This window comes from Geotrypetes seraphini, chromosome 1, assembly GCF_902459505.1.
Source record: "Geotrypetes seraphini chromosome 1, aGeoSer1.1, whole genome shotgun sequence".
NCBI classification, from domain to species: Eukaryota; Metazoa; Chordata; class Amphibia; order Gymnophiona; family Dermophiidae; genus Geotrypetes; species Geotrypetes seraphini.
The window spans coordinates 467,849,348-467,870,262 of NC_047084.1; the positions used below are offsets into that span (position 1 = coordinate 467,849,348).

General features: G+C 44.7%; 1 protein-coding gene across 2 annotated transcripts in view; it reads right to left on the minus strand.

Annotated features, from left to right (window-relative positions):
• USP11 (ubiquitin specific peptidase 11) overlaps window positions 1-20,915 on the minus strand; it is a 251,180-nt gene that overhangs the window by 194,061 nt on the left and 36,204 nt on the right. For both annotated transcript variants that reach the window (XM_033924282.1, XM_033924292.1), the window contains exons 3-5: window positions 17,435-17,565; window positions 8,142-8,259; window positions 7,262-7,407 (exon numbers count right to left, since the gene is read on the minus strand). In XM_033924282.1, coding sequence (XP_033780173.1) covers window positions 7,262-7,407; window positions 8,142-8,259; window positions 17,435-17,565 — 395 coding nt within the window. The remainder of the gene's footprint in view (window positions 1-7,261; window positions 7,408-8,141; window positions 8,260-17,434; window positions 17,566-20,915) is intronic.

Genomic DNA, 20,915 nt, shown 5'->3' on the forward strand with positions numbered 1-20,915 from the left:
CACCTTGTCATGGTGAAAAACCGTAAAAGGTGGATCCGCAACCAACGCATGAAGCTCACTGACCCTCCTGGCAGAGGTAAGAGCAATAAGGAAAAGAACCTTCCAAGTGAGAAATTTGAAAGGAGAAGTAGCTAAAGGTTCAAATGGAGGCTTCATTAAAGCTGAAAGAACCACATTGAGATCCCAGATAACCGGAGGGGCTTTAAGAGGTGGTTTCACATTGAAAAGCCCACGCATGAACCTGGATACCAGGGGATGAGCTGAAAGAAGTTTTCCATGGACTGGCTCATGAAAAGCTGCAATAGCACTGAGGTGGACCCTGATGGAAGAGGACTTCAGGCCAGAATCAGACAAAGAAAGAAGATAATCCAACAACGTCTCCACTGCTAGGGAAGTGGGATCAAGATGATGAAGAAGACACCAGGAAGAAAATCTCGTCCACTTCTGATGGTAACATTGTAGAGTGGCTGGCTTCCTGGAGGCATCCAGAATGGAACGAACGGGCTGAGACAAAAGAGTATCAGTCGAGTTCAGCCCGAGAGATACCAAGCCATCAGGTGTAGAGACTGGAGGTTGGGATGCAGAAGGGTTCCCTGCTGTTGCGTAAGCAGAGAAGGAAACAGAGGAAGAAGAAAAGGTTCCCTGGAACTGAGTTGAAGTAGAAGGGAGAACCAATGTTGCCTGGGCCACCTCGGGGCAATCAGAATCATTGTGGCTCGTTCCCTCTTGAGCTTGAACAAGGTTCTCAACATGAGAGGCAGAGGAGGGAAGGCGTACAGGAACAGATTCGACCAGTCGAGGAGAAAAGCATCTGCTGTGAGACGGTGTGGAGAGTAAAGTCTGGAACAGAAAAGGGGCAGCTGATGATTGTGAGGAGCTGCAAAGAGGTCTATCTGAGGAGTGCCCCATTGATTGAAGATAGACTGCAGAGTTACGGGATCGAGCGTCCACTCGTGAGGTTGGAGAATTCTGCTGAGTTTGTCCGCTAAGGAATTCTGTTTCCCCTGAATGTAGATAGCTTTCAGGAAGAGATGATGATCTATGGCCCAAGTCCAGATCTTCTGAGCTTCCTGGCATAAAAGGCGAGAGCCTGTCCCACCCTGTTTGTTGATGTAGTACATCGCAACCTGATTGTCTGTGCACAACAGAAGGACCTGCGGAAAGAGGAGGTGTTGGAAGGCCTTGAGGGCGTAAAACATCGCTCTGAGTTCCAGGAAATTGATTTGGTGCTTCCTTTCCTGGGCTGACCAAAGACCCTGAGTCTGGAACTCGTTCAAGTGAGCTCCCCATGCGTACAGAGATGCGTCGGTGGTGATGACTAGTTGATGAGGAGGCTGATGGAACAGAAGACCTCTGGATAGATTTGAGGATACCAACCACCATTGAAGAGACTGACGAAGAGATGATGTCACAGATATATGTCGGGAGCAAGGATCCGACGCTTGGGACCACTGAGTAGCAAGGGTCCATTGAGGAGTGCGCAGGTGAAGACGTGCGTGAGGTGTGACATGAACTGTGGATGCCATGTGCCCCAAGAGTACCATCATGTGTCTGGCTGAGATGGAAGGTAGGGAAAGCACTTGCTGACATAGAGACTGAAGGGTTTGAAGACGATTGGATGGTAGGAAAGCTCTCATTAGGAGTGTATCCAGGATCGCTCCAATGAATTGAAGTCTCTGAGTGGGGATGAGATGAGATTTGGGTAGATTGATCTCGAACCCCAGGATTCGTAGAAACTGGATGGTTTGGTTGGTAGCCATGAGAACTGCTTGAGCAGATGTGGCTTTGATCAACCAATCGTCTAGATAAGGAAATACATGAAGGTGGTGAGAGCGTAGAAATGCCGCTACCACAATGAGACATTTGGTGAATACCCTTGGAGAGGAGGCAAGACCGAAGGGCAGCACCTTGTACTGGTAATGACAATGATTGATCATGAATCGGAGATATGGTCTGGAGGTTACATTGATCGGTATGTGAGTGTAAGCCTCTTTGAGATCGAGGGAGCATAGCCAGTCGTTTTGATTTAGAAGGGGATAAAGGATGGCTAAAGAAAGCATCTTGAATTTTTCTTTTACCAGATGAATGTTGAGATCGCGAAGATCCAGGATGGGTCTGAGATCTCCTGTCTTTTTGGGAACTAGAAAGTAACGGGAGTAGAATCCCTGCCCCTTTTGATCTAGAGGAACTTCCTCTATAGCGTTCAGAAGGAGGAGGGATTGGACCTCCTGAATAAGGAGGGCTGATTGAGGACTGTTCAAAGCAGACTCTTTTGGCAGGCTTTGAGGGGGAAGAGTCTGAAAGTTGAGAGAGTAGCCGTGGCGGATGATGTTGAGGACCCATTGGTCCGAAGTGATTACTTCCCACCGGCTGAGGAACAGAGAAAGTCGACCTCCTATAGGTTGAGGCAGGAGAGCAGGAATAGGGATACTGGCTATACTGCGGAGAATGAAGTCAAAAGGGCTGTGACTTCTGCTGAGGAGGTTGTTTCACAGGTTGCTGCTGCTGCTGCTGTCTGGGAGGCTGACGTTGCTGTTGCCTCTGACGTCGAGGTTGTTGAGCAGTGGTAGGCAATGGACGGGCTGTGAAACGGCGTTGATAAGCCGATTGCTGCCTGTATGGTCGTGGTGGAGGAGGCTTCTTTTTATTCTTGAGCAGGGTATCCCAGCGTGTCTCATGAGCCGAGAGCTTTTGGGTGGTTGAGTCCATGGATTCCCCAAAGAGCTCATCCCCTAGGCATGGGGCGTTGGCTAACCGATCTTGATGGTTAACATCAAGCTCGGATACCCGAAGCCAGGCCAAACGGCGCATAGCCACCGACATAGCTGTCGCTCTGGATGTAAGTTCAAAGGTGTCATATATGGACCTAACCATAAACTTACGAAGGTGGAATAGAGACGACAAGCATGAGTGAAAAGATTGTTGTTTTCTGGAAGGAAGATATTTTTCGAAAGAAGCCATGGTGGTAAGGAGATGCTTTAAATAAAAAGAAAAATGAAAAGCATAATTACTAGCTCTATTTGCTAACATAGCGTTTTGGTAGAGCCTCTTACCGAACTTATCCATGGCCCTTCCTTCTCTGCCAGGAGGGACAGATGCATATACACTGGCTCCTGAAGTCTTTTTAAGGGTGGATTCGACAAATAAGGATTCGTGTGGAAGTTGAGGTTTGTCGAACCCAGGAATGGGAATTACTTTGTATAGAGAATCCAGTTTACGTGGGGCCCCTGGGACAGTTAAAGGAGTCTCTAAATTCTTATAGAAAGTTTCCCTCAAGATGTCATGAAGGGGAAGTTTCAAAAATTCCTTTGGAGGCTGATCAAAATCAAGGGCATCCAAAAAAGCTTTAGACTTTTTGGATTCAGCCTCCAAAGGAATGGACAAAGACTCACACATCTCTTTCAAGAAATTGGAGAAAGAGGAAGTGGCCTGTTTGGAGGATGGGTCAGGGACAGCCGAATCCTCCTCCTCTGAGGAACATTCTCCTTCAGAAAGAAAGGGTTCCTCTGAGTCTCCCCACAGATCAGGGTCTCTGACATGGGAAGAATGGTCCCGAGACTCAGGTGTCGATGTTTGCATGTGTCGGGTTTTGCGTACCGACTTACCCGACCTCATCGATACCGAGTCAGGCGAAGTTATCGGTCGCACCGGTGCCGAAGTCTGTACCGATTGGTGGTGAGCTCTCGGCTCCGGTGCAAGGACTGGCATCGATACCGATAAGGTCTGGTGAAGCGGTACCGAGACAGTGGAAGCAGGTAAGACAGGTTCCACAACCGGTACCGATACGGGTTGATGTACAACCGGTACCGATGGCTCGGTGTGGACTGGCACCGGAAGGTTCGGTGTCATTATAGCAGGAAGGAGTCGTTCTAATTGCTCCTTAAGCTGCACCTGAAGGATGGCCGTAATGCGGTCATCGAGGGATGGCACCGGTACCGCTTTTTTCTTCTGCGGTACCTGCGGTGCCGCTCTACGCCCCGGAGATGAGGAGCCCGATGTCGAGGGACTCACCTCTATAGGGGCGGAGCGCTTCCGCTGGCGTCTAACCGGCGGCAGGATTGGACTCACTGCACTCGAGGCCGGAAGACGTTCCAGCGGGGAAGGCTTCTTAGCCGGCTTACCTGACTGTTGAGATGCCGGTGTGGAATCACGCGGCGTCGAAGACGAGGGTGCCGACTGAAGCGGTGCCGAAGCCGGAGTCGAAGGAACGGGGTCGGACATCTCGGCACCGAATAACAAACGCTGTTGAATTAAGCGATTTTTTAATGTTCTTTTCTTTAAAGTAGCACAGCGGGTGCAAGAAGAGGCCTGATGCTCAGGACCCAAACACTGCAAGCACCAGTTGTGTGGGTCCGTGAGAGAGATAGGCCTAGCACACCGCTGGCACTTTTTAAAACCCGGTTGAGGGGGCATGAAAGGGAAAACGGCTTCCGCCAAATCGAAGGCCGAGGCTTCGATGGTGGCAGAAGGCCCCGCCGGGGAAAAACCGAAATTGAAGAAAAAAGAAGTTTTTTTTTTTTTTTTTTTTTTACCAAATAAAAGAAAGTAATAAAAGAAAGTAATAAAGTCAAAAGTTTACGCGAGCGGGAAGGCAAGTTATAAAAAAATTTCAACAGCCGTTGAAAACGCGTCTTCTTAGCTCCGCGGAAACTAAGAAACTGAGGGACCGCGCGCCTCTGTCGGGCGGGAAGGCACTCGCGCGTGCGCGGTGCGGCCGAGCTGGAACTTTCTAAAAAGTTCTTAGAGTGCAATCACTCTAAAATTGTCCGTACCGGGGCTCCGTCGGTGCCGTCACCCATCAGTCAAGAATAGCTGCCTGCTTGTCCTGGGATAAATCATAGCCTTAATGAAACGGTTGTCTGCAAAAGATAAGTGAGTCAGTAGCAGAAAAAAAAAAAAAAAAAAAAAAAAAAAAAAAAACAGCAAAGTTAAAGTCTGTATGTTATAACAGCCAAAAAGACACTAGAGGATATATTCCAGATCTATGTATCCATATTTGCAAAAGTCAATGGTTGAGTAGGTTCAGACCTGCAGAGATCGCAAGAACCAACGACAGCTGAGATGTAATAAAGCAGTCAGGAGTCAGCAATCAGATTTCAATGAGGACATACAGTCACAAGAAGCAATGCAGGTAAAAGTTCTTATGCAGACGACATACCCTGCGTCTGGAGGTTGTCTAGAAATGCTTGTAGTAACTCTGGGGAATCAAAGTGTTTCGTTGAATTATTGATGGTCACAATCATTCTGGCAGGATATTGTAAGCCGTACCGTGCACCCATAGATTTAAGGCGCGCTCTCATCTCAAGGAAGGATTTGCGCTTCCGTGCAGTAGTTTGTGCGAGGTCAGGTACAATAATAAATTTTTTCCCATCATGAGATAGATCTTTTATAACTTTGGCAGCAGTCAGGATCTGCAAAGCTTGAGGGTATCTCAGAAGTTTCGCCACAATCGGTCTTGGCCTTGTCAGCCCCGGCTTCAAGAAAGATGGAGTACGGTGTGCACGCTCGAATTGCAGTGGGAGATCTGATGTGATATTAAGCATTTTCGGTAGAGATTCAGTTAAAAATTTGGTCAAGTCCGATCCTTCAGCTTGCTCTTTAAGCCCGATTATTCTAATGTTATTTCTTCTGTTACGGTTACAAAGATCTTCAAAGTCCTGATCTAGTTTTTTAAATCTCTGTTCCACACGTGTTTCAAATTGTGTGAGGGATAGCGCCGCCATGTCAGCTCTGCTTTCTAGAGAGTCGACACGAGCAGCACACGCTGCAAAGGCAGTTGTAAGTGAAGTTAGTTCGCTTTTCATCTCGCAGGTAATGTCATACTGTTTAGTTATAAGGTCCTTTAAAGCTCTTAATTCATCTAGGACAGCGTCGGAAGAGATATTAGCAGACTTACTGATCGACGATTTTTCCGGTGAAGGAGGATCATGCTTTGTTCTTTTAGATCCAGAGTTCGGAGAGGTCTCAGATTTTGTGGATTTGTTGCTAGCCATTTCGAAGAGAAATTGAGCCAGATTCACCCAGGAAAAGTGTATTCTAAAACTTGCTCCGTGTCGATAATCTGTAAATCTCAGGAGGAGAGAGGAGACTATGCGGCCATCTTGTTTCTCGGCTCAATAGCGCCCCCAGCAAGACAACTTTCTGATGCAGCAGAGGCAAAATAGGGATCTCCCTGTCAAGGGTACTTTGACAAAGTGGACGTTAGAATGATTATGAGGAGCATCCGAGTCAAGGCAAGTTTTCTTCTTTTTGTTCCCCTTGTTTTTGGCTAATTCCTGCTTGAGAGCGGGGTTCATATCTGTTAATTATTGCACTGTTTGTATGGAGTTATTTTCTGACATATGATGGCATGTTTTGCCCCTGCCCTTATATTATTTTGGTAATGGGAGGGTGCAGCTGTATCCGAGTCTTTTTTCTCCACAATTTTTAAAATCAGTGCTCTGGTTTCAGATTATCCTTTTCATTCGCTCTATATTTTTTGTGTGGCATATATGATAAGGTCTCCCCCTTTTTGATTATTTTTTTTGTAAACAATTGTGATCTAGAGCAGTGGTTCCCAACCCTGTCCTGAAGGAACACCAGGCCAATCGTGTTTTCAAGCTAGCCCTAATAAATATGAATGAGAGAGATTTGCATATAATGGAAGTGACAGGAATGCAAATCTGCTCCATGCATATTCATTAGGGCTATCCTGAAAACCCGATTGGCCTGGTGGTCCACCAGGACAGGGTTGGGAACCACTGATCTAGAGAATGATACGGGGATAAATATTTCCCCCTACCCCCAAAGGGACTCATTTTCCCATCCCAGCGAGTTCTTTTCCTGTCCCTGATCCATTCTTGCAAGCTCTGTCTTCATCTGCACAAGTCTCAAACACTTTAAAATCATAAGGGTTTGAGGTTTGTGCAGTTAAGGTTGAGCTTACAAGAATGGAGTAGAGATAAGTACAGTGATAAAACTCACAGGGACGGGGAAATTGAGTTCCTATGGGGACGGGGACAAATTTGTCCCAGTGTCATTCTCTAGTTTGATCTTAAAACAAAATTTGGATGTCAACAACATAAAAACAAAAAGGAATATCAAGACTCCAGCAGCAAACAACAAAGGGAGTAAAAATATATTAAACAGTATTGGCGATAGTACTAATCCCTGTGGGAACACCACTACATCGTACTTCTTCTGATCTGTTCTGGTTCATAATTATTTTGTAAATTCTATTAAGTAAGAAAGATTGAAACCTGCTATAAATGAAAAGTATTACCTGCCCTGTGCTGAGACAGGAGTCCAACACAGTCATATGCACATTGCGAAGGCGTTCACATGAACCATCTGAATTTTTTACCCACAGTCGCATTTCCTCCTCAGGGGGAACCTCGAAAAGCCGCCGAGACTCTTTCAGAACAGTGTCTATAGTTGGAGAAAGGAGGTCAGAGCAAGCATCTAACTATATCATTTATTTAGAACAGATTTGTGCTCCACTTTTCTCAATCAAAGAAGCATACAAAATTACACAGTACCTACAACAAATTTGCCTAATATAAAAGACCAATACTGATCAACAATAAAACATATCAAACCCCACCCCAGTTACTGTCCAGAGCAAATTATCTCTTAAATAGCAAACTTCCTAATCTACAGTTAGCGCTTATCTCTATGGGTTGCTTAATTGAAAAGCCTAGAACAACCACCAGCAATCACAGCTGTCAAAATTTCAAAAGTAATAATTTCTTTGTTGACAGTTAACTAATAAATTGTCATCCAGTAAACAGAGATGAGTGAGGGACATAACATATTAGTTAAAAGTGTGCAATATGTTTCAGAGGAATAAAGCAAACTGAGCTTTGTCACCCATTGTCATTCTGCAGTAACCGAGAACAATTATTCTTTATCTAAAAAATAAAAAATATAACAGCAAGCATGAGCTGAGAATCATAGAACAGAGGCATCACCTGATGGGATCACTGTCACTTAGTAACTTAGAGAAAAACTTCAAAATCAGCCAAAAGCAGCTCAAGCTTTGGAATCTCAGCAGTAACTGAGCACATCAACTGGGAAAAATGAACTGGCAATCATTTAGCAGCTCTAATGTGTGTTTCCCTCCCCACCCACACTCCCTAGTGGCACAACAGCAGCCATGTTACCAATTATGTCAGTTCGGCTGAACTGGGCAGTGAGCAGATTGTCCATATCACTGTGCTGGCACAGGTACAGCTCCACAGGATACACCTCAACCTTCTGGGTACTGGGAAGATCCACCACCTGCAGAGAAACAGCAGAGAATGATGAAAGGACAAAGAAAGGAGCAATAACAATTCAAATCAAGTCACAGCACAGAAGATTCAGACAATATGAAATCATTCATTGAGATAAATTGTATCCAGACCTCTTCCTCTGAATGAGAGGAGTATAGAGCTATGCCAGAAAAAGAGACAGGCAGGGGACTAGTATTACTTACCTGTAAGCAAGTGTTCCCCTGATGACAGGAGGACTTAAATAATCATTTCTGGAGTGTTATCAGTGGCTGAACCCAGTATCCTAGCAACTTTTTCTAGAAGTTTTTGGGTAGTTTCACCATTCACGTTTGTCTATTCCTGCTGTCCTGTAGGACCTCCTCAGTCCATTACAATTTAATTAAATACAGCTCCTTGGGGAGGTGGGAGGGTTGTTTGGATTTAAGTTCCTCAAAATAATACCTGCTATAGATAAGTAATTTCATTATCTCCAAGGACAAGCAGACTGTAAATTTTCACGTCTGGGACTTTCTAGTTACAGGCTGCTTTACAACACAAAATGGGAAACAAAAGAAGCACACAGTAGGAAGACACCAACATTTTTAGGGACAGGTTTGTTTTAAATTTCAGAAAGCAAATTGGAATTGAAAGAGGGCTTGGGGGGTAGGGCAGGGCGGGACAGGGAAGCATGGAAGTGGATTCTAAACCTCAGACAGTTGTCCATATCTGTTTGGCCAAATTTACTTGGGATACAAATGTATGGACTGATGTTTATGTTGAACTCTGCAAATCTCCTCCAACCTCAAGTGGGCTGATGCAGCAAAAGCTCTGGACATTATAGGTCATGAAAGGAGTATCTAGAAACAGCCCAGCCCGGGCATAAGTGAAGGAAATGCAGTCTGCTAGTCAATTAAAAAAAAGAACATTTACCAATGGAAGCCCCACTCCTATTGGGTCAAAAGAAACAAAAACTGGATGGACTGTTTATGAGTTTTACTCTCTTCCAGACAGAAGGCCAAAGCTCTCTTGCTGTCCCAAGTGTAGAGTTCACTTTCATCTTTGTATGCATGTGGTATGGTTAGAAGATTGGTTAAGATGGAATTCTGACACAATTAAAGAAGAAAATTTGGATAAATGTGCAAAACAATTCTTACTTAAAAAGTTAGTGTTAAGACGGATCTGTTACTAGCAACTAGAGCTCACTAATCCTGCATGTTAAAGTAACTAACTAAAAATAAGACTTTCTAGATCAGATACTTTAAATGGCAGTTCAAAATGAGTTTTCATTAACACTAAGGTCCCATGACATTGTAGGATGCTTGATGGGAGGTTCATAAGAAGCAAACCCTACATAAGGCAAATAACTCAGGTTGTACAAAAATGGACTTAACCTTTGAGCTGATAAGCCCCAATTGCTCCAAGTGGCACCCTGGCAGAGATGTTCTTCAGACCAGCTTCTGAGAAATACAGAAAGCATTCAAGCAGTTTTTGTGTAAAGCAAGTAAAGGTTATCTATGGCCTCGCCTTCATAAGAACATAAGAATTGCCATACTGTGTCAGACCAGTGGTCCATCTATTCCAGTATCTTGTTTCCAACAGACACCAATCCAAGTTACAAGTATCCGGCAGAAACCCAAATAGCAACATTCCATGCTACCGATCCAGGGCAAGCAGTGGCTTCCACCAGGTCTGTCTCAATAGAACACTATGGACTTTTCTTTCAGGAACTTGTCCAAACCTTTTATAAACCCAGCTACATTAACACTGTTACCACATACTCTGGCAATGAGTTTCAGAGTAGAGAATGACACGGCAAAAAGATTCCCACGAAGAACTACGGCAACCTGCGTTTAGCCCGCAAAAACGGGAAACAATGTGGCCAATAGGAACAAGGTCTTCCACCGCCCCAACTAGAGCAGCAGACGACCTTGTTTCCGTGGCAAAAATTGCACCAGGGTAAGTGCAGCAACATCCCCTTGGCTCAACATCTACTTCCCAGTTCCCCTTGCGCCTACCTTACCCAATCGAGTCAGCTGCGCCACACTGAAAAATCTTGAGAAGCCTGCACAGAGGCCTTCCTTTAGCCAATGAGCCCCTCCTTGATGTAACTTTCGGTTTGCAAAACTGGAAGTTACATCAAGGAAGGACTCATCGGCTGAAGGAAAGCCTGGAGCAGGCCTGTGAAGATTTTTCAATGTGTCGGTGGTTTTACCTAAAGGAACCAGCTGTGCCGATAATGAAAAAATCTTCAGAGGCCTACTCCTAGTACTTCTTTCTGCCGACGAGTCCCTCCTTGATATATCTTCCTGTTTCGCAAAACCGGAAATTACATCAAGGAGGGGTTCTTTGGCTAAAGGAAGGTCTCAGAGAAGGCTTTTCAAGATTTTTTGGCATGTCTCAGCTGGTTTTTCAGGTAGTAGGCGCGAGGGGAGCTGGGGAGGAGATGCTGACCCATGGTGGGGGATGTCGCATGCTGCTATAGATAGGGGGGTGCTGTCTGTCTACTTAAAGGGGTGAAGGAAAGAGCTTGCAAGCTGTAGGAAGACACAATGAAAGAGAAATTGAGGACTGGAAAGTAAGAAAGTAGACAAGAGGTAGAAAATAAATTGAGAAGGAAGAGCAGAAAAGGAAGGGAGAGGAAGAGGAGAGAAAGATACCAGAGCATTGGGAAAGGGGAGGAGACAGATACCAGATCTGAAGGGAGGAAAAGAGATACTAAAAACCACCCGGGGGAGGGAGTGAGAGATGGAAGGGAAGATGCCAGACCATGGGGAGAGCAGAGGGAAGATGAATGCCAGACCAATGGGGGGGAAGAGAAAGAGATGGAAGGGAGAGGCAGATAGTTTCTGGTAGAGGCATAGAAATAGAGCAGATGCCGTATGGAAGAGGCAGAGAGAAGGCAGGCAGTGTATGGAAGGAAGAGAATGACGAGAAAATGAGGAAAGCAGAAACCAGACAACAAAGGTAGAAAAAAAATGTCTATTTCTTTTCTGCTTTAGGATAAAGTAGTATTGTTGATAAACATTTATAAACAAAGCCCTGCCAGCTGAAGATCTCTTCCTCTAGTTTGGCAGCCAGAACTCCAATTTATAAAATGACAATTGTACAGAATATTGTTTTTTTTTATACTTTATTAAAATAAGTTCAATATAAAATTATTTGAGATTTGTGCAGATAGGATCAGATGGTTTGCAGGGACAGAATGGAGACCGAACTCACGGGGACGGGGGGAGACAGAGCCCAAGCTCGCAGGGATGGGGTGGGGATGGAGCCCAAGCTCGCAGGGAAGGGGTGAGGACAGAGTCTAAGGCTCGCAAGAACGGGGCGGGGACAAATTTTTTTTCTACCTGAAAGTTCTTGAATTGGTGGCAATTGGCTGGATCTGGGGGATAGGGTGATGAATAGTGAATGTTAACAGGTGATGGTCAGAGAGGGGAATGGTGGTATTGCAGAATTTGTTGGTTGAGCAGTTGGAGGATAGAATTTGGTCTAGATAGTGTCCTTTCTGGTGTGTGTAAAGTGATGGACCACAGCAAGAGATTGTATGAGGCGAAGGAGTCTGAGGGGTCATCAGAGCAAAAAGACAGATGGAATGGACTTCAAAGTCGGAAGAGCATTGAGATAGTGATGGGGAAAAGGGTTGAAATCTGCAAGAGGGTGAGGGTAGTAGTCCCATGCCTCCTCCTTGACCAACCAGGCGAGGTGTGTAGGAGAAAAGGAGCCTCTATGACACAGGGCAGCAGCTGAGGTACAGTCATCGGGGCAGATCCAGGTCTCTATTAGTGCAAGCAAGTGGAGAGATCGAGAGATGAAGAGGTCATGTATATATAGACAATCTTGTTGGGAACAGAGCGGACCTCATAAGGCACAAAAGAAGGGCAGGGAGGAGGGGGGAGGAGAGGAATAAAAATAAGGTTGGTGGTATTGTGATTTGGCCCATAGGAGCAAGGTGGACCATAAGAATAGGGTGGGAGTTGGTTGGGAGGATGAGGATTGGGGTTGATGCACCAGCGGAAAGCAAGAGAAGGAGCAGGAAGGTACTGGTGAGGATAGGGGAGGTGAGGAGCCACCTGCAGTTGCAACGTGTCTCCTAGTCTCTGCTGTCCTTATCTCTGCTCAGTGGATTAGTCTCCACTCTTCCACCCAACACAAACCCTGAGTCCTCCCTCAGATGCCCAATATCCAGCTAATCCTTAGTCATCTTCTTCTGGCCTCCCATTCAGCTCCAGAATCTGCATACATTTGTGTCCCTGATCTCCAGCATACTTACATTCCCACTATCTGCCCTCCTACCACCTTCTCCCCTTGCCTAGCACTTGACCATCTACTTCATCGCCAGTAATCACTGATCTAGTTTTTTTTCCCACATTCCTCTTTTGTGACAGCCCCAGAACTAGCCCCTTACTATCACTCCTATTCCAACCAGCTCTCCTTCACCCTCCAACAGCAGCAATAGGCCATGTGTTCAGCCAGCCAGCTACCTCTCCCCTCCCTTACCATGTCCTCGTTCAGCCAGACCCACAAATATTGCTCCATTAAAACAGTTGAGAGCATATTTCATTACTCTTTCCAGTGTTCACACTCCTTATCCCTGTGCTGCTGCCATGTATAATGAGAACAGAAGTATCTGTTCTTTAGCAAAGCTTTTAACACAGTTCCGTTATAAATAACCTGAATGCCCTCAGTGGATAAGGAACAGGTTGAGTGGAAGGTAACAGAGGGTACAGGTAAATGGAGTTCACTCAGAGGAAAGGGGTGTTACCATGGTGTGCTACATGGATTTTTTTCTGGGTACGGTTCTGTAACATTTTTGTAAGCAATATCAAAAGAGAGTTGTTTGGTTAAGGTTTGCCATTTTATGGATAATGAAACTGCAACAGAGTAGACACCCATAATAGTGTGGATAAAAAGCAAATATACTTACCTTTAGCAGGTGGTCTCTGAGGACAGCAGGCATATGTTCTCACATGTGGGTGACATCATCCAAGGAATCCGGTACAGACACTACACCAAGTGAACTTTAACTTTAAAATGTTTAAGGCAGTGCCTGTACCACACGCATGCATGCCTTCCTGCCCAGCATTGGTTTATGAACCAGCAGTTCAGTAACAAAGATAGGAAGCCAACTAGGGAAGGTGGGCAGATTGTGAGAATATATGCTTACTCTCCTCAGAGACCACCTGTTCTGAGAGACCACCTGCTACAATTTTTGCTTTTTATCAAAACCAAGAACAAGCAGGCATTATATTCTCACATATGCGACTCCCAAGATGCCACAATGTCAACTCTGGACAAGAATAATGGATATATCAACATGATGCTGGCAAAAACCAAAAAGGTTGGAGGGAAAGTGGGCACACAGGAAGTAAAAAGATTTTGCAGAATTGCTTGTCTAAACAGACTGTTTCTCCTGGAGTTTTGTTCTAAAGAGTAGTAAGAATGGATTGCAGCTCAAGTAGCTGCTTTGCAGACATCCTCAACAGAGGTGGAGCAAAATGAGCTACCAAGGCAGCCGTAGCTTGGACATTGTGAACTGTTACATGGCCCTGCAGCATCAGCCCAGCCTGAGTATATATAAGAGATACAGAGGGTCATTTTTGATATGACATCTAAATCTGAGTTTAGATATTTTCAGAAATGCATCCCAAAACTGGGTTGAGAAAGTGGCCATTTTCAAAATGTCTCTTTATTTTTCAAAAATGACCATTTCTAGATGTGTTTGCTCTTAGTGCATCGTCTATTTTTTTGAGCATTAAACACCCCCACTACCACCACACACACACATCCAAATGAAAAACGCACAGATGTAGGGCCAACATTTGCAATAGATTGGCCACACAGGCATCCAAGCAGAGCAGTGGGGCATCTTAGGAGGCACTGCAGTGAACTTCATATAAAAGATCCCACCCAGGTACACATCTCACCTTAACCCCCCTTATGGTGAGCCTTCCAAAACTCAACCAAAACCTACTGGAATCTCCAGGTGTCACCTATATGTAGTATAGTAGGTTCTGGGTGAGTTTTGGAAGGCTCACACTTTCCACCACAAGTGTAATAAGAGTAGGATATGGGTCTGGGACCCCTTCACTGGCGTTCACTGCACCAACCACCATGCTACTCCAGAGTCCTGCTTGCTGCTCTACTAGGAATGCCCATACCATCTGAAACTATCATAGACAAGTATGTACTATTTCATTCACTTCTTTGGGGGGTGGGAGGGGGGTCAATGACTGGGGTAATGTGGGGAGATCATGTTTACATCCCTCCAGTGATCATCTGGTCAGTTTGGACATCTTTTTGGCACTTATTAAAACAGGACTAGCCCCCAAACATCCAAATTGTACCTTGGCCATATTCTTAAATGTTTGATTTGAGAAATGTCCACATCATAAGCCCACCCTAGGCTTGTCCACACCATACCTCCAACACGCCCCCTTGAGATTTAGATAAATTGTGGATGAACAGCACAGAAATCAGTCTAGAAAATAGGTTTCAAAAATACCAAATTGGAAGGGTTTAGGGAGAAAAATGTCTATCTGCCCCTTTATGTACATTTATCTCTTGAAAATGAACCCCACAGTCCATCGACCAAGTAGAGATGGAGTTTCTCGAACCAAGTCTGTTAAGGTCAAAAGCCATAAAGGCTGGGAGGATCTTCTGTGAGGTTTAGTCTCGGCCAGGTAGTATACCAGAGCATGTTTGCAGTCTAAGGTGTGGAGGGCTGCTTCTCCTTATGGGAATGTGGCTTTGGAAAGAACACAGGTAGAACTACAGCCTAGCTGAGGTGGAATTCCAAGATAACCTTGTGTACGAATTTTGGATGAGTTTGAAGGACTACTCTGTTGTGGTAGAATCTGGTATAGGTGGATCAGATATAAGTGCTTGAAGTTCACCAACACAGTGTGCAGACGTGAGGGCTATGAAGAAGAGGACTTTCCAAGTGAGAATTTTGAGAGAGCAAGTTGTAAGTGGCTCAAAGGGGGAGTTCATAAGAGTAGATAGTACCACATTAAGATCCCAGGCAACAGGTGGAGGCTTGATAGGTTGTTTGGTATGGTAGAGTCCTTTCATATACCTGGATACTAAGGGATGGAAAGAAAGACATTTCTTGCCCAAGGGAGTGCTAAGATGTACTCAAGCTGAGTTGGTCTTTAGTCCAGATTTAGAGAGGCAATGGTGAAGAAGGTAATCCAGGATGAATGGGAGTAGACATACAATAGGCTCAAGAGAATGTAATGCACACCAGGCAGAAAATTTGGTCCAACTGAAGTAGTAACAACACCAAGTGGAAGGCTTTCTGGATCTCATGATGACAGTAGATACTGCAGCTGAAAGGGAGAAGTCATTTAGCTGTTCAGTGAAAGAAATGCTAATGATCGAGGGTTGGGATGAAGGAGAGATCCATCGTTCTGTGTTAAAAGCGTTGGAAATGACTACAGGCAGCACAGGTCCTATAAACCAATATTGACATGGACATTGAGATGTTATGAGTATAATGATGCCCCGATCTTATCGAAGTTTGAGTACAGTCCTCCTAATAAGAGATAATGAAGGAAATGCATAGAAGAATCTTGTTTTCCCAGTGCATGTGGAAGGCATCTAACTCCAGGCAACTTGGGGTATATAATCTGCAGCAAAGTTTGTAGCTGTGGGGGGAAACAAAGAGATCTACGTCTGGAATTTTTCATGTGTAGAAAATCTGATGCTAGACGGTTGTGCTGAGAAACCATTCATGGAGTTGAAGGAGTCTGCTTAATTTGTCCACTAACACATTTTGCTTCCCTGCCAGGTAAGCTGTTCTGAAAAGAATTCCATGAGCAGTTGCCCAAGTCCAAATTCAAATTGCTTCCATGGAAAATGCTCAAGCAGAACATGGTATCTTGATTGTCATTTCAAATATGAACTACTTGTTGGAGAAATCGGTCTTGGAATACCTTGAGAGCGTTGTTAATTGCTCACAGTTGCAAGTAGATTGATATGGGGAGTTTGATTGTGTTGAGATCATACTTCTGGATGGCCTCCCCACTCAAGATAAACACCCTACTCCAACATTGAAGCATCAGTGGTTAGGATTTTCTGATGGTTTAAAGGGAAAACTTCAAGTAAGGTTGTGAGGAACCATCTACCACTGAAGGGAGGGCAGAGGTGATTTGGATTGGAGCAGGTAAATGTCCTCTATCATGAGACCACTGATTCAACAGGGTCCACTGTGGTATTCTGAGGTGAAGACGCAGAAAAGGAGTGACATGTACTATGGACGCCATTTGTCCAAGAAGGCGTAGCATCTGACATGCAGTTATGACACAGGTAAATGAGTGTCGACTGTGTTGCAATAGAAAAGCTCAACTTTGAGCAGTGTTTAACAGGATTCCTATGAACTTGAGTGTGAGAAGGATGCACCAGCTAGGATATATTGTCATATAAGGGGGTTTTTCCTTTATAAAGACAATATGAACCGCCCTCCAATGCATCCCAGGATGCACCATGTTTGGGCAGGGTGCCACCATTTTGCAGATGAGAACACTGGAGGCAAGAGTAAGTAGTCATCACTCTTGCCTCTTTTTTAGGTACAGAAACAGAGGGGGGGAGGGAGGAGGAGGAGGAACTAGGCAAGAGGGTCATATAGAGGGAGTTTAGCAAATCATTTTTTTGGTGTCAGGGCAGGAACAGATGTCAGCTTGGGGGAGAGAGGCGAGTGGTTTGTTAGGTGTGTGTATGTTTAATGTCACCCTTCCTGTCAATGCCCAAGCCAATCACTGCTCAGGCTCCGGCAGGAAAGGTAATGAGCTGCGGATTACTGCCATGATTTTAACGGTGCAGTAATTTGTATGCTCACTGATTATAGCATGCAGGAGTATTTTTCTGTGCTAATTTTGCAGAAGAGTGTAGACTCTACCTTGAGGTTTTTGTGCATGGGCCTCCGACGTATGACAGGGTTATGAATAATCAATCCTACAGTATAATAGCAGCCAACTTTTCAAAATAAATGACTGAAGATGTTCAACAGCTCAATTACCTTAGCTGTTTATACCACACACACTCTCTCTTCCAATGCAGCTTGGCCCATCCACTCAAGGCCTTTGCTTATAGCTCCTCCCCTCACCACAGTGCCCCTTACACCCAGATCTGTAGTTTTCCTGTGTCGCATTTGAGTAGGGGGAAGTGGATCTAGATGAGCGATGCCCTTCACATGCAGAACTCACCTTGCGCTCAAGAGGTGGTTGTTCTGGTTCCATGCCATACCAGCTAACCAGTTTGTTCCAGACCTTGGATGGAACCAGTATATAATCCTCATCCTCCACCAGCCTATCCTTCAGTCGGTAAGATTCCAAATCTGCAGAGACAGAAAAATGAGGCATCAGTCTGACACAAATGAGAAAAAAATTAGAAAACATGGATGCCAGCTAAACATATTTGGAGTCAGAGAATTTTTGCTTTTTGTTTGCTACCTTTTCATATTTTCCCCAGTTAGCTTTACTCCTTACTGTTTGTTGGGGTTATTTTGTTCATTTTCCTTAATTTTTATATTTAATTTTCTCTCCTTTTGCTTCCTGGCAGCTGCTCGGGCTGGCCTTCAAACAACAGAAGCAGCTTACACTTCTGGCCCCTGAAATTGGGCCATTTCCTATAAACAGAGTAGGTGCTAAATTTTTATGAACTTGAATTTTCCATAGTTAATAATGGTCATTACTAGACATACAAGATCAAAGGGTTACGGTATATCCAAAACTGACTACTGCAATAAGATCTGAGAGGAAGAGCAGGAGCAAGAGCCTGTTTCACCACTACTGGACTTCTCTGCACAGTCTGTTGGTACCATCAATATAGTGAAACCTTGTATTACAGCATAGCCTCACTGCTGCTCTAAGAAAACAACTGAGTGAAAGCCAGGAAGGGTGTTCCACAAGTCTGCAGTTGAGGAAAGCAAGGTGAGAGATATGGTGGAAAGCTGCTGGGAAATAAAGAATAGAAAGAAGCAAGACAAGGACAGGGGAAAAAACAATACAAAACATAACACTCCCGCCTTTACCTTTGAAAGCTGTGTGCACAACAGCATTGAAAATTATATTGCCTACCCTTAAAACACAATAAGAAGATTTACATTTCTTCTTAGCATTCCAGAATAAAGTTTCCATCTCATGCACTTTTTTTTAGGGATGCAGGTCATTCCTGCCTCAGGCAATTCTGGTGCATGTGGTCATAGTAACATAGAAAATGACGGCAGAAAAGGGCCACGGCTCATCAAGTCTGCCCACTCTAATGACCCAAGTCTACCGAATCTGCCCAGAAAAGCCACCCAACCTGATGCCAATTGTGTCCTGTGCTATATCCCTTCTCTGGGCTACTTGGACAAATGTAGCTGTCACAGGAGCTTATTTGGTCCACCAGCCCTCACAGTCTGTTACCATCCACAGACACATAGCAGCAGCTCTTGTGATCACCAGTCTTGTAGTGGGGTGTGCATATGCACAGACAGATAGCATGATATAGACAGCAAGGCTTGTTAAATTGATGTAATGTGCCCTAGTGTAAAAAGCTACACTGTGGTAAGAATGAATCTCACTCTGAAGCCAGGGTATGCCCGATATCATTTTAACCTTGCAAATTTACTGCTAGTTTCTTTAGTATATACATTGTGCTAACAAAGCTTCTTTCTGGATTTGATAGGGTATAAGAAATATGTTTAAAAACCATGTTTATTGAAGCAACAATCAACCAGCAACAACAATTCCACCAAACATTTCAGTTTAAACCACAACATAAACTCCCCTTTTTCCCTTACCCCCCACTCCCACCCAAAAAAATACATTCCCAGACAAACCAGAGCTAATACATGAAATAATAAATCAACTATTCAAAAGTCGACTTCTAGATAAAGGAGAGAAAGTGTCCCAGAAATGATGCTATGTTTGCTGAAAGATCCGTTCCTGAACAGAGGAAATATCTTTGAGTTGAACTCTCTCCAGTTTCATCAAGTTAATCATCTGCATTTTCCAGAGATGAAGTGATGGAGGCTTTTTATCCAACCAGCAAAGAAGGAGAAATTAGGTTCTTACCTGCTAATTTTCTTTCTGTTAGCTCGTAGACTGGTATAGTTCCTTTATGGATGGGTGTTATACCTCACTGCTACCAGCAGGTGGAAACTGAGATCAAACTTGTATATTTTTTAATTTATTTAATTTATTCAATTTTCTATACCGTCCTCCCAGGGGAGCTCAGAACGGTTTACTCAGCATAGCTTCCCCTCTACTAATCCAGTCTGACGAATAGCCAAGCAGAACCTAGGAAAATTCTTAATTGAAAACAGTAAAAGACACTCCAAACAGGAGTGTAAAAACAAACATCTTAAACAACTGTTGGAACATGTGTAGAACTGTATCCTTGAAAATAAAACATCCCCACAGCTCACCAGCTAAGCCATCGCTGCTGTTCTTAATTCTGCCCGGCCCTAGAAAAATATTAGAACCCACAGAAAAATTCAAAATCTGCACGCGAGCAAAAACCAGCAATCACCACACAAAGACAGATAGTGTGGGGAACTATATCGGTCTATAAGCTAACAGAAAGAAAATTAGCAGGTAAGAACCTAATTTCTCCTTCTGTATCGTTTGATAGTATAGTTCCTTTACGGATGGGACGTACCAAAGCAGTACCCATGAAGGGTACTGAATAATGGCCACCAAGAAAACCGCCTTTTGAATAAAGGTCCTTCAAAGAGCAGTCGCCCAATGGTTCAAAACGAGGGCGCACTAGAACTGACAGAACCAGATTAAGATCCCAAGAAGGAACAGAGGGCCACACGGGAGGCCTGAGCAACTTGGCCGCCCACTTGAAGCGAATCACATAAGGAATGGCAGTTAAACACTGACCTTTCACTAACCTCCAAAAGGCTGACAAGGTCACAAGCTGAACTCGGAGAGAAGACAAAGCTAGTCCCCTATCCAGGCCATCCTGCAAGAACTCTAAGATGTTAGGCAGGGAAGTGCAAAAAGAGACCACTCCACGCGCATCACACCACTCCTCAAATAGACGCCAAACCCTCACATAAGCCCGAGAGGTGGAAAGCCTCCAGGACCCCAAGAGAGTTAAGATCACTTTTTCTGAATATCCCTTCTTACTTAAGCGACCCCTTTCAAGAGCCAAGCCGTAAAACAAAAGGGACCCGGGATCGAATATTGAAATGGGATCCTGAGTTAGGTCGTCCAAGAGAGGCAGAGGAGGAGGATCCGCCACCAGACTCCTCACCAGATCCGCGTACCATGGTTGTCGAGGCCAATCCGGAGCCACCAGAACCACGAAGCCCGGATGGCGAATTATGTGGAGAAGAACTCTGCACTAATGGCCACGGAGGGAACATATACAACAGCCCTTCCGTTGGCCATGGTTCAACCAGAGCATCCAGACCCTCGGCCTGACCATCCCTGCAATGACTGAAGAAGCGGGGTATTTTGGTGTTGACACTTGTGGCCATCAGGTTCATAAGGGGCTGACCCCAACACTATCAACTGAAAGGTCACCTGGCTTAGACACCACTCTCTGGGATCTAGCATGTGACGACTTAGGAAGTCCGCTTGAACATTCTCCATTCCGGCTATGTGGGATGCTGATATTTCTTGAAGGTGCGACTCCACCCAGATCATGAGCAGAGTGACCTCCTGTGCCACTAACGTGCTCCTGGTGCCC